At 37.8% G+C, this 13,425-nt stretch overlaps 1 protein-coding gene across 1 annotated transcript; it reads left to right on the top strand.

Annotated features, from left to right (window-relative positions):
- The first annotated feature begins 700 nt into the window (after nucleotides 1-700).
- susd5 (sushi domain containing 5) lies at nucleotides 701-13,362 on the top strand. The gene is made up of 6 exons (XM_042745400.1): nucleotides 701-1,154; nucleotides 2,996-3,194; nucleotides 6,953-7,062; nucleotides 8,158-8,346; nucleotides 8,501-8,622; nucleotides 8,890-13,362. The coding sequence occupies exons 1-6, from the start codon at nucleotides 1,079-1,081 to the stop codon at nucleotides 10,225-10,227; spliced, it is 2,034 nt and encodes a 677-aa protein (XP_042601334.1). The 5' UTR covers nucleotides 701-1,078; the 3' UTR covers nucleotides 10,228-13,362.
- Nucleotides 13,363-13,425: the final 63 nt, after the last annotated feature.

Here is a 13,425-nt window from a genome sequence, read left to right as displayed (position 1 = left end):
CAAGGTTCTTTCAAAGTTAAGAACAAACATTACTCCAGTAGCATTAAATGAACATTCATTTAAAGTTCTCTGGTCTTTAATAATGTCCTCAAAACGTTAGCACAAATTATTATGTTATTATACATCATTAATGGAATGTTTTTCTGAAACATTAGTTGGATGTTCATTACTGCAGGTTTCAAAACATTCAGAGAACATTCAAAAGTAACATTTTCATTACAAAGTGATTAAAAAAAAGTCAGTGTAGTTCAGATGTATGCACATTCACAAAAGTTCTAGCACTATGTGTGTGCCGGCTTTAAGCTGTAATTGTTTGGCTAATACCTTGACAATAATAAGCTAAGGAATTTAGGATCACACATAGCTCTGTTATTGAAGTAAATAACATTAGAAGCTGTTCAGACACACTCAGCCTGTGCTGGCCACAATCCTGCCACTGACTCACTAAAAAACAAACATACTTGCTAATTCACGCTCATTATCACTTTCTCCAGCACATAAAAGTCTTTACAATTAAATGAATGTGAATGGGAGTGTGTGTTTGTGGGTGGTTACAGTGTCCTGAGGTTGGCCCCAAGAATTTGGGACACAGACACAGTTGGTTTTGTCCTCCTCGTTCTGAACTGACATGCAGCCAGGCGCGCTATGGTGACAAGACTCACCAAAATTAAGGGTCCTGTCCTAAAACAAAAAACACACATTACACTGTGGCACTCTTTCCTCTGTGCCAGCGAGGCACAACCCATTATGAGCCGGTCTCCCCACGGCACTGGAACAATCCCAGTGCTTAGAGTCTCTGTTCTCATGCGGTACTGCACAGGTTCTGAGTCATGACGTATTTACTGACAACGCCGTGCGAGTTTTCGCACGAGCGCACCAGCAGCTCGGTAATGTACCTCTTGGTCAGATAAACCTCCCCTTGCACCTCTGTCACTGCGCCTAGTAGTTCTTTTCTCTCGGCTATCGGAATCATCGGACCTGTCCGTTTGGAGAGCGCAATTCAACTGGGATTTTTCACCTTTCCTGGCAGATTTGGAAAAGTTTCACCTCCGGTTTTTTCCAGAAACACTGTTTCATTATGGGGCGAGCCTGTCACCGAGAGCTCGCGCTCCTGCCGCTGCTGGGATACTTGGCTTGCCTGACGCGCGCGGACGGTGGGTTTCTCTTGATGGTCTGGGTGCGGTAATTTGTTTCACGCGCCTCTGCAATACACATTTACGCGAGGTGATGAATGGACGCATGCGTGTGTCCATGCTCCAAAGATTAGAAAGTTGTTTGGATGGTTTATTTGTTCTTAGTGTGTGGTTATAAATCTTTCTCTCTCTCTCTCTCTCTTTCTGTGTGTGTGTGTGTGTGTGTTTGTGTAGTTGTATATTCTTTTTTTAAGTAATTTAATAATTTTTAAAGTATTTTTTGTCATTTCTAGTTTCTTTTAATATGTCTGTTAAAATGTTATTATATTTTATTACAGCTTGAATTTTAGTTATTTTGGTACATCAAGTTAAAGTAAATGAAAATTAGAAAATCTGAAATAAAATAAGTTTCAGTTTCTAAATATATAATGTATAAATATATAAATGCATGGGACCCATCTTTGTTCATTCTATTAAGATTTAAAAATAATTTAAAAATCAGTTTATAAAGTGACTTGAATATATTCAATTTGTTTTAATAATTTTCTTATGCAACTTAAAGTACAAAAAAAAAAAATTCTAGATGGTTTCTGGAGGCTCATTCAAAGACTGAAATTCTTGAGAAAAAAAAAAGATCGTCTGTAATAAGTATTATTTATTAAATATTATTTATTTTTGTAGTTGTTGTAAAATATTAATATTTAAAATAATTTTGTCAGCCAAATTCAAAGTCAGTCTGGCGTGACCAACATGAAAGAAGCCATTTTGTTGTCATGTGACAAGAAAACTATACAACTGAAAGGACCCCTTTAGATGTTTAACTGCGTGTCAGTATGATTTTACTGCATTCCAAACACAAAATAAAGCATCTATCCTGTTTGATCTAGTTTTAGAGTCTTAGAGGCTCTTGCATGTTGATGTTAAAGTATGTTTGACTGGCCTTTCTCACACATGTACTGTATCTATTCATGTTTGCTGTCATACTTTCCTTTTTAGTTGTTAACTGAGTCAAAATCCTTTAACTAAAGATCTAATTCACTTAATGAATTTCATGTTCATCCACCACAAACCCCTGATATCTTCACATCAGCATAACAGACTCATCAATATGACACTAATGAATTTGTAACAAACGATTGATAGATGACGGGTTGTTTGTGGTGGGTCTGCTTGATTAGTCAGACTTCTGAACATGACTCAGTCTGGATTTACCTCACTGACACCAACCTGCTAACTTTATCTGTTCCAATTCAAACTGATCCCAAATGATGATGTTAACTGATGTGTATTTATTAGACATGGAGGCATGAGACATTATTCTATTATGGGGGGGGGGATGCTGCATGTTTTGTGATGTGCATGTAACCTCGGTTTCATTTTGATTTATAATTAGCTCAATTTCAGATGGTTTACACAGGAATTGAATAACTGAAGCTGCTATTTTATTTCCTCTGTATGAGACTCTGACAAACTAATGATGTTATTAAGAAGATGCCTTATGTAAGATTTGATAGGATGCTGTCTGATGTGTGTTTATATTGTATGTGTTTACAGTATAGTCTGTCAGGATGGGGCTTCACCTTCACACTGCCAAAAACACTGCTAAATACACTTTATACAGTAACCGCCCTCACTTGACCCTGCTGTTAAAAATTGCCTTTTGCCATAAAAAGCTCTTTGGTGCTGTAATTCATAGCATTCATACCACCTGTAGATTTCATATCAACTTGCTGTGGTTATATCCTCGCATTCTCCAAATTTCTTGATGTCCTTTCATTTCCCCTGTTTGAAGTAATGTATTCTCACTAATGTAATGCAAAATGTGCATTCTAAGAGTAACACTGGTTTATTTTATTTACCAGTCTCTCCATTAGGACGTGTGTTTTTACTGGAGTTGGAGAGTTTTCCAAAAGGTGGACAGGAGACAGGGTTCGAGGCAGCAACACATGCCTGTATGGCTCAAGGGGCCCAGGTGGCATCCGGAGCCAACCTGCATCATGCAGTGTTGGAATGTGCCTTCTCAGCCTGCTCGCGTGGTTGGCTCTCCGGACCGAGTGTTGGGTAAGAACATTAATTACCTGAAGAACAGATGCTGTCAATCAAAGTGCTGTTTTGTTGAACGGGCATTGTGCTTTTTTTGAGGCACAATAATGAGCTATAGCTTGCTTGTATATATCTGTGTTTTTGTGTGTGATTGCAAGACAGAGAGAATCCTACCTGTGAATTCAGCCAGAACATTCCTATTTACACCTCAGGGCCTGAGAGAAATGGACCTGAGCTGCTGTGAGGGAACACATCCGCACCTTCCATGTGTTCATTTTCTGTGCTGCTCCATTGCTGAGGTGTATTACTTTACCACTACGCACAAATCCCAAAATAATTATCACATCGAAAACGACTCTTTCTTTTTCAAACGAAATATATATAGTGGGCCCAAAAAGCATTATTAAAGAAATACATAAAATATTATTTGCATTGCCTTGAATAAGAAAATATCAAACCAAATGGCAAATCATTATATTTTTATATAGTAATAAATAATATATAATAATATTTACTGCATAAAAACAGTAGGTATTACATCTTATTGTAACACATATTTTACATTTTGGTACACATATTATGTATAAGTTTTGGTCAGTAAGATTTTTTTTTCATATTTTTAAAAGAAGTCTCTTATGTTTATCAAGGCTGCATATTGTAAAATATTATTACAATTTTAAATATATGTAATTTTATGTTCTATTTTAATATATTTTAAAATGTAATCTATTCCTCTGATTGCAAATGTGACTTTTGCATGTGAAACCATGTCTCATGGTCCTTCAGAAATCATTCTAATATGCTGATTTGATGATCAAGAAATATTTGAATTATCAACAAAAGTGGTGCTTAATTCCTTATTTGGAAACAGGTTTCAAAAGAAAGTTCAAAAGAACAGCATATTTGTAATATAGAAATTTTGTCCTTACTGTCACTTTTGATCATCTTTGCTTATTGATTAGTTAGTATTACTGAACCTAAACTTTTGGACAAAAAATATACAGGTGCATCTCAATAAATTAGAATGTCGTGGAAAAGTTCGTTTATTTCAGTAATTCAACTCAAATTGTGAAACTCGTGTATTAAATAAATTCAATGCACACAGACTGAAGTAGTTTAAATCTTTGGTTCTTTTAATTGTGATGATTTTGGCTCACATCTCAACAAATTAGAATACTTCATAAGACCAATAAAAATACTTGAATATACCACTTAAAAATACTTGGTAGGGGGTCCTTTTGCTTTAATTACTGCCTCAATTCGGCGTGGCATGGAGGTGATCAGTTTGTGGCACTGCTGAGGTGGTATGGAAGCCCAGGTTTCTTTGACAGTGGCCTTCAGCTCATCTGCATTTTCTGGTCTCTTGTTTCTCATTTTCCTCTTGACAATACCGCATAGATTCTCTGTGGGGTTCAGGTCTGGTGAGTTTGCTGGCCAATCAAGCACACCAACACCATGGTCATTTAACCAACTTTTGGCAGTGTGGGCAGGTGCCAAATCCTGCTGGAAAATGAAATCAGCATCTTCAAAAAGCTGGTCAGCAGAAGGAAGCATGAAGTGCTCCAAAATTTCTTGGTAAACTGGTGCATTGACTTTGGTTTTCAAAAAACACAATGGACCAACACCAGCAGATGACATCGCACCCCAAATCATCACTGACTGTGGAAACACTGGACTTCAAGCAACTTAGTCTATGAGCTTCTCCACCCTTCCTCCAGACTCTAGGACCTTGGTTTCCAAATGAAATACAAAACTTGCTCTTATCTGAAAAGAGGACTTTGGACCACTGGGCAACAGTCCAGTTCTTCTTCTTCTTAGCCCAGGTAAGACGCCTCTGACATTGTCTGTGGTTCAGGAGTGACTTAACAAGAGGAATACGACAACTGTAGCCAAATTCCTTGACACGTCTGTGTGTGGTGGCTCCTGAAAAGTCCATTCCTTGTGATGTTCACTCAAATTCTTGAATCGATTTTGCTTGACAATCCTCATAAGACTGTGGTTCTCTTGGTTGGTTTTCTTCTCTTCTTTTTCTTCCACACTTTTTCCTTCCACTCAACTTTCTGTTAACATGCTTGGATACAGCACTCTGTGAACAGCCAGCTTCTTTTGCAATGAATGTTTGTGGCTGTCTTACCCTCCTTGTGAAGGGTGTCAATGATTGTCTTCTGGACAACTGTCAGATCAGCAGTCTTCCCCATGATTGTGTAGCATAGTGAACCAAACTGAGAGACCATTTTGAAGGCTCAGGAAACCTCTGCAGGTGTTTTGAGTTGATTAGCTGATTTGTTGAGATAGTGAATTGGTGGGTTTTTGTTAAATGTGAGCCAAAATCATCACAATTAAAAGAACCAAAAACTTAAACTACTTCAGTCTGTGTGCATTGAATTTACTTAATACACGAGTTTCACAATTTAAGTTGAATTACTGAAATAAATGAACTTTTCCACGACATTCTTATTTATTGAGATGCACCTGTATATTCACTTACATTCATTCTTAAAAGAAAAAAGCAATGGGGTAAGAAAAATAAGCTTAATTCAATATTGTTTGTTCTAAGCTGTACACTTCTTTTTAATAAGTCTGGAATACAAAATTCAAAGCATTCTGTTGTTATCAAGTATGAATTTCTGAATGTCTGAGGCCTTTTGTTGAATATAACTTGCATCTGCAAATTTTGCCAAAAGGAGTGGCCTTCCCTTCAGAACAACCTATAGATTACACATGGATTTCTCGGTCGTGACACATAAATTGCACATAAATGACATACACGTGAAAATCTACAATCTACCTCAGTGCAGCTGAGCCTTAATAACTAAACTTTGACACTGGGTGTTTCCTAGTAACTTAACACTGTCCCAGGAGAGTCCGGTCTGGTAAGGACTCAAGCAGTCTGGTTGTGGTTTGAGCCCCCCTCTGCACCCACTCAGACACACATGCTCATAATTCTGATTAAGACCTCACAGCTGAGTGTTAAAAGGTGAGGTAAGCAACTTACTTCCCTCACAAACATTTGGAGGAATGTCTCTAAAAGATTTGGGACAAAACAGACAGACATTCTTGGTTATAGACATGCACAGTATATTCAGAAACCTTGACTGACTTCTTGAAGTCAAGTTTGAAACAACTGATATTCTGTTTGAAGCCATTGTAAAATGACTATAAATGCAAACGTCACATTTTATATTAATGCGGCATGTTGCTATATTGCTTGGAAACTGTGAACATCCTACAGTTAAAATAATGAACAATATCACTTGGTGGAAGAGCTATTCTGGTGATTAATTATTCTTTTTATTTGTTCAACTGTTTGGTATCTTTAATGATTAAATGTTTTTCTAAATGTTGATTAATTGTTGATCACTATTATAGGGTTTTAAGACACTCTGCTTTGCGTTGTCTACAACCGCCGCATGGTAAAATCACTGTAATGCCAGGTTTTCTAGATTTTTGATGCCAAAGACCCTAAATATTATGAGTTTCTTGTGGTTTATTGCATATTTTGTTCTAACAGACACACAATCAGAGAGTGGTACTGACCGACACAAGCTTTAAAAACATACACACGCACGATAGAAAACAGACCTGTGATGTAAATGTATACAAACACTGGAGACATAGCAGTGTGATGGGGATATACTGCATAGAGTGTGTGTGTGTTTAAATAGTACATGAGATGACTATGTAAGCAGAATTTAACAGTGACATCATGTCTTTTGCCTTTATAATGGAAAAGACAAAAAAAAAACTGAGAAAGAATTCCTCTAATTTACTTTCAGGACTACAGTGTGCAGCGGTGTCCCGGGGAGTTTGAGGCCAGTTGATGTGCAGTTGGAGAATTTAACTACGGACACTGAGAGACTGGGCGTGTTCTGCGTGGAAGATAGTGGTCAGTTTTAAATTACTGAAACTCGAGAAAGGGGACTGTGTTTTTTCACTTATGAGGGCTCATAATTTCATGTAACACATACCTAAAAACTATGGCCTGTTTCATACCGCATGTGAAAACAGAAGAGCAAAAGCATGTGTGTTAGTTTCAGCGCCAACACAAAGGAGTTTCTAAACTTTTTATGCCAAGGACCCCAAATATGATGATCTTGTGAGAGACTCCTTTCATTAAATATAAAATAAATAAATAAAGGTAAAATCCAGACTATTTCAACTATTTAGTTTAAAGCTGGGATTTGGAGTAATTGCCATTTTAATTTAAATGTGCTTCCCATCTTCAAGTTAATTATATTTCCCCTAGTAAAAAAATGAATATTTTAAAAATCAATTAATTTCATACTAAGTATAGTTCAAATCTATTAACACATTTCCTGACATGTCGCTTGAGACTTACTGATATAAAAATTATAATTACACTTTATTTGGAGTACTACTTTGTGCACAATGCATATTTCTTAATATTAAGCCTAAAATGTGTTTTAATGTCATTATTGATGAGGATTGTATGATCTTTGAATAATATCAATCTGCAATGCAAGATATTTAAAGTGTACCCAAAGTATGCTTGCAATAGTTCCACTTTAGCACAATCAAATACTTAAGTATATCTTTAGTTCAGCACTACTTCTACAAAAAGTGTATTAAGTACAAAATTTGTTTTTCCGATATAGCAGACTTTAAGTATACCAGTTTAGTATACTAAATGTAAAATTGCAGGGTATTTTTATAAAGCACATAAATATGTAAATGTATTTGTAGTATACTTAGCATTTTTAGTATATTTATTTTTCACTACCATCACACTGGTAAAGATTCTCAGCAGCCAACCTCCTATAACCATTTTATTACTTATGATGTTAATAAAGGGATTATCCAATATGTTACTCCAGAAATTACTTTTCTTTTCTTTAGCTGTCACTATAGAATGCTGTCACAATGTGTCAACAAAACTGGCTTTACATGTAATTTAACCTTTTCACTTTATGAAAATTTTCTTTTATAATTTATGACACGCTCTTCACCTTTCATCCATCAGATGCTCCATGTGGGCAGCCCCCTTCATTCCCACACTCACATCTGCAGGGGAAAACTGGTCTGGACCTCGGAGATGAACTTCTATATACCTGTGACCCAGGATACAAACTTCCCAATGGAGATACGGGCTTCAGCCTGCTTTGTGACAGTTGTGGGGAATGGTACGGCCTGGTGCAGCATTGCGTGAAAGGTGAACTGGGAACACAATGATCAAATTTAAAAATAAAAGGAGCCATGCTGAATATGAGACAGAGGCTCCAAGATGCATAATTCTTAAGGTTAAAAGGGTTTATTTGGCTTTTGGGTGTAGCTGCGTAGTCTTCAATATGTTTTATTTGTTGCAGATGATCCTGAAGGCCACATCGACTATGAAGATAAGTTCACAGATGGCCATCTCCTTGAAAATCCGAGGGAGGAGCATCATATTTCTTTGAATCCAGGAGAAACGCAGTCCACTGTTCATGAAGTAGAAGAATCCTCTCCTGAGCCTGAGCCAGAGTCTGAGCCTGAGCCTGAGCCAGAGTCTGGGCCTGAGCCTGAGTCTGAGCCTGAGCCAGAGTCTGGGCCTGAGCCTGAGCCTGAGCCTGAGCCTGAGTCTGAGCCTGAGCCTGAGCCTGAGCCTGAGCCTGAGCCTGAGCCTGAGCCTGAGCCTGAGCCTGAACCTGAACCTGAACCTGAGCCTGAACCTGAGCCTGAGCCTGAGCCTGAACCTGAACCTGAGCCTGAACCTGAGCCTGAAACTGAACCTGAACCTGAACCTGAGCCTGAGCGGACTGTCATGTCTGAGAAGGAGAAGGAGAATGATGGAGATTCAACCTTATCAGTCACTGAACCTCCAGTGTCTCAACTCAGTCAGAAGCACATGTTCTGGTTCCCTTCAGAGGCCTTCCAGGAAGAGGAGGAGCAGCCGGGTATCACCACTGATTTCTCCTCTGTTAAAAACCCCAATGAAGATGAGAGTCACATGACAGTCAAAACAACCAACAGCCAGTCTGGTCCTGACATTATCGCAGAGGAAAGTGACTATACGACAGATCCTCCCACCGATGAACCTACCAGTCCCAGTGCTGGCGGCTCCTGGCTTGAAGGATACCCTGTTACTCAGGATGAAGATAAAGCTGGAAGTGAGTCCACAGGGGAGGCAGGGCCAGAACAAGATACGGAGTCAGAAACCAAGACCTTGACTGGCCACTCGGAAGTTGAGGTGTTTGAGGATGTAACCAAAAACTCTGTGGAAGAAGAGACTGGAGGTTTGATTGACAACCCTGAGGAGGATGAAGATGAAGAAATAAAAAATCCTGAGGACACAATCCACATGAAAGGAGACGAGGAGGAGCTCGGTAAAGGGACAACCAGACTTGAAAAGGAAGAGTCTGTTGTAACACCTTATGAGGAAACAACTGAAGGACTTTCAGAAGATGAAATGGTGAAAGAAACGTACACATCAGAGGAAACAGACTCTGATGGATCCAAAACATTGGGGTTTGATGGTGTTACTGACAGTCCAAATGGTGTGGAGGTGAAGCCCATCACCTTCATTACTCAGATCACACCCAGTCTAGTTGATATTGCTGTACACAAGCGGCCCACGGCGTACACACCGGCTTCCGCTCCTGAAAACGTGAGCACCAGTCAAGGCGGCTTGGGCCCTGAGAACACATCCACAGCTTCTGGGATGGTACATCTGGATGGTCCACCTGATTATATCACCAGCATGCCCACACCCGTCATCAAGGATCCATGGGAAACCTTCGATGACCACTTCCTGGAGCACATACCTGGTCACGTCCCAACTGAAAACCCTGAAAATCAGAGCGTGATGGAAAGAGGTGTAGATCACAGCCTCGATCAACAGGAGCGGGCTGGAGAGGGTGCATGTGCAGAAGACCCCTGTCATGGTTCAGGCCGTGGGCCCATGATCGCGGCCATTATCGTTGCCATCGTAGCAGCGGTGGTGGGTGTGGTCTTGGGGGTGTGGTGTTATAAAAAGAGGCAACAAAAGAGCTCTCACTATCAGCTCAATGGAACTAACAGGCAAACGCAGTGCATTGAATTACAACAGACTGTGTGAAAGTCACACAGATCCTCATAAAGCCACACAGCTTACTCAGTCATCCATACAAAGCCATTTATGTGTGAACATTACAGTCTCCATCCACTGGGGCTCAGCAAAATCCAGAGTAGAAAAAGTGAAAAACCTATCTATCTATCTATCTACATGTATCTATATATCTATCATTCTATCGTTTCTCAAATTTTGTAGTAAAATTACAGTTATATTAATTTCTTAAATTTTTTTAATTCACAAGAATTGCATTGGAAAATAATCTTAATTCAATTCTAAATGCCACACAATCCTGACTTTCACACTAACACAAGGAGTGTCTCTTTTTAACACTCCTTTATCGCACAAGGTTGGATTGTTTAGTGCTTATTTAGATAGTATTTCTGTTTTACAATGTTTTCTTTTTCTTTATATTTTCATTGTATTGTGGATAATTGATGGATCATGAATCTGATGTCTTCTCTTGCTTTGGAAAGACTGCGGGTCGTCCAGATTTGTACGTGTTTATATAGCTTTGTCCATTAGTGAGTAAGCGTGTGTAAGAGAATCATTGTGACTTTAGCATGTTTGGTTCTGAAAGAGAGCAGTCAGTTCAAAAGAGAGTGTGGTTGAACCGTGTGCGCAGTTGACAGTTTCTAGCTTGCAGACAAGTGAGACATTCTGGTCAGGTGAATTCTGATTGGCTTTCAGCTCTTATAGACCTAGAGCAGGCAGAATAAATAGCTTTCTTCCCTAAATTTAGAATACAATGAGCATTTGTTCATTTCAAACCTTTTTCCTATAAATAAGTGAGTTTCTTGGGGTTGAGCTCAGGACTCAGAACGATTCACACTCACAGACAGGTGAGGCATTCTTCTCAGAGGAACTAAGGGTAGATTCTGATTGGCTTTCAACACATTTACAGCTTATTGAGTTAAAATATATGCAGTGCTATAAAAGCTATATCATAGCAGACTATTTTCTACATATATTTTCCCAAATATCTCATTGATGTTTCGTGCAAACTTTTTGGCCATGTCTTATACAAGATATTCAGTTCGTTCATCACCTCCAGCGACGTTTATGAGGCATATTTATATTGTGTATTATAAATGTAAAAACTTGATTTTAGAACTAGTGAATTTAAACAAAACAAACACAAATCAGATATGTCTAGAATCACTTATTTCAGTTGTCATACTGAGGTCAAACATATAGCATGTTTTTTTTAGATAATATTAATAATAGGTAATTAAGTGTAGTAAAGCCATTTATTTCTAGGTGTTGTTAGAGCAAATGTAGCATTTTTTATATTGTTTGATTGAATTATAAATGAAGAAAAGTGAAGTAAAACTTCATGAATTTTGCAGGGTCATTTGTAAGTATCCATTAATGATCGACTGATAGTATTAATATTATCTAACTGTTTGGGTATTTTTGATTGTTGGCTGTTGTTGTTGTCTTTTAATATGTTTTCCAGCCCTGACATCTCTATTTAGCAGAGAAGCTAGCACAGTCTTATTTTAAATTAGCCATTTAGAGGATACTTTTATCCAAAGATACTTACAAATGATGAAAATCAGAAGCAATTTATCACACAAGAGCCAAACACTTGCATTTACTTACAAAATAATCTCATTTCTAAGATCAAGAAATCAGTTCCAGTTGGCTGCTGTAGATATATTTAAAGCTACAGGTGGATAAACACATGAACTGCTTACCATAAAATTGGTCATTTGCTATCTGTGAGGTAAATGTGGCCATTGGAACTGTTTTGTTTGCTCTGATATCTTCTGATATGTGTTCTGATAAGTGTTTTTATTGTGATGTGGAACTGTGAGACTTCATACTCTTTGTCTTATTAATCTGTAATCATTTCAATTCAATTTGAAGCTAAAACTGCTTGGTAATATCAACATTACACTGTAACTATGTCAGTTAGATGTGACATGAGGGTATCTGACTAAACATAGCTGTGGAAAACTAACGGAACATTAACCAATAAATAACTTTGGGGGGAAAATGGCCGGTTTAGTCTTCCTTGGTGTCAACATTACTTAAATAGGCTTAAAAAAACATTTCCTTCCTAAAATAAGACTGCAAACATTTGCGTAGCGTTGCCAGGTGTCTCTGTATGTGCGTAAGAGCAGCAGAGCCATGTTTTCTGTGTCTGTGCTGCTGATTTTACCACAAAACAAAGACGAAACACTCAGAAACACTCCTGCATACAAATACTCACACAGCGGGAGAACAGAGACTTGTTTAAATGTGTTTGAACATTGAGTATCTGTGCAGTTTATCACACCATAGTAGGAAAACCCCACAGAGAAAAGGAAAGAAGGGGTGGGGGATGAGGAACGAGAGATGTGGAGGGAGTCTGGATTAAAAAATGACAGTCCATATGCACTCTTAAAATTCAAGGGTTTTGCTTAAGGTCAAGTGTTTAGTCTTTTGCTATTATATTTAGTCTGAATGTTTACTGCTTTTAAGGGCAGGCAATACTGGTTCAGCCTTTGAAATAGACGAGTTTGTTTGATATCTTCTCCGCAGCACCATTTAACACATATTTTGAATAATAGCCAAGTAAACATTTGTGAAGTTATCAACAACAACATATAAGTGCCAACATTTGGTCCAAACAGATTGTCTGAAGCTTGGCATTACCAAAAAAATAGCAAAGCTCAGCATCTTAAAGTAAGCCAGTCCTTCCGAAATGCCAAATACACAAATTCTCTACCAGAAGGAGGATTTTATAAAGATAGTGTAACACCTGAGCTAACAAAAATTAATTAAAACAAAACAGATATATAAAATGACTAATGAATTAGCTAGTATTTCACAGCACAAAAGTGGTGAGTTTAAGCATTTTCATCCATATTATTTATTACGACAGCATCCACATCTGTAACAATCAGCCAAAAAATATATTTTCAGTGTTCAACCAGTTCTTGGGGCTCAATTCTGCCTGGATATCTTCACATGGTTACAACATTGCTTGGTTTGTATTCAATATAGAAAAGCATTCCTTATTAAAACAATACAAACAAAAACAAATCATTGTTTTCTCTGAGATACAGTAAACTGACAGGGACTAAGATTCAAAATTATAATCTTTTGGTTTGTGGTGCATAATCTGTACTTACATGTGTAAATATAAGTACATATTTTAGTAAAAAAGATATCAACACTTCCCCTAATTAAATAAAAGAATAAAAATAGTACAGG

Source organism: Cyprinus carpio, chromosome B19 (assembly GCF_018340385.1).
Source record: "Cyprinus carpio isolate SPL01 chromosome B19, ASM1834038v1, whole genome shotgun sequence".
NCBI classification, from domain to species: Eukaryota; Metazoa; Chordata; class Actinopteri; order Cypriniformes; family Cyprinidae; genus Cyprinus; species Cyprinus carpio.
This window is presented reverse-complemented; position numbering and strand designations above follow the sequence as displayed.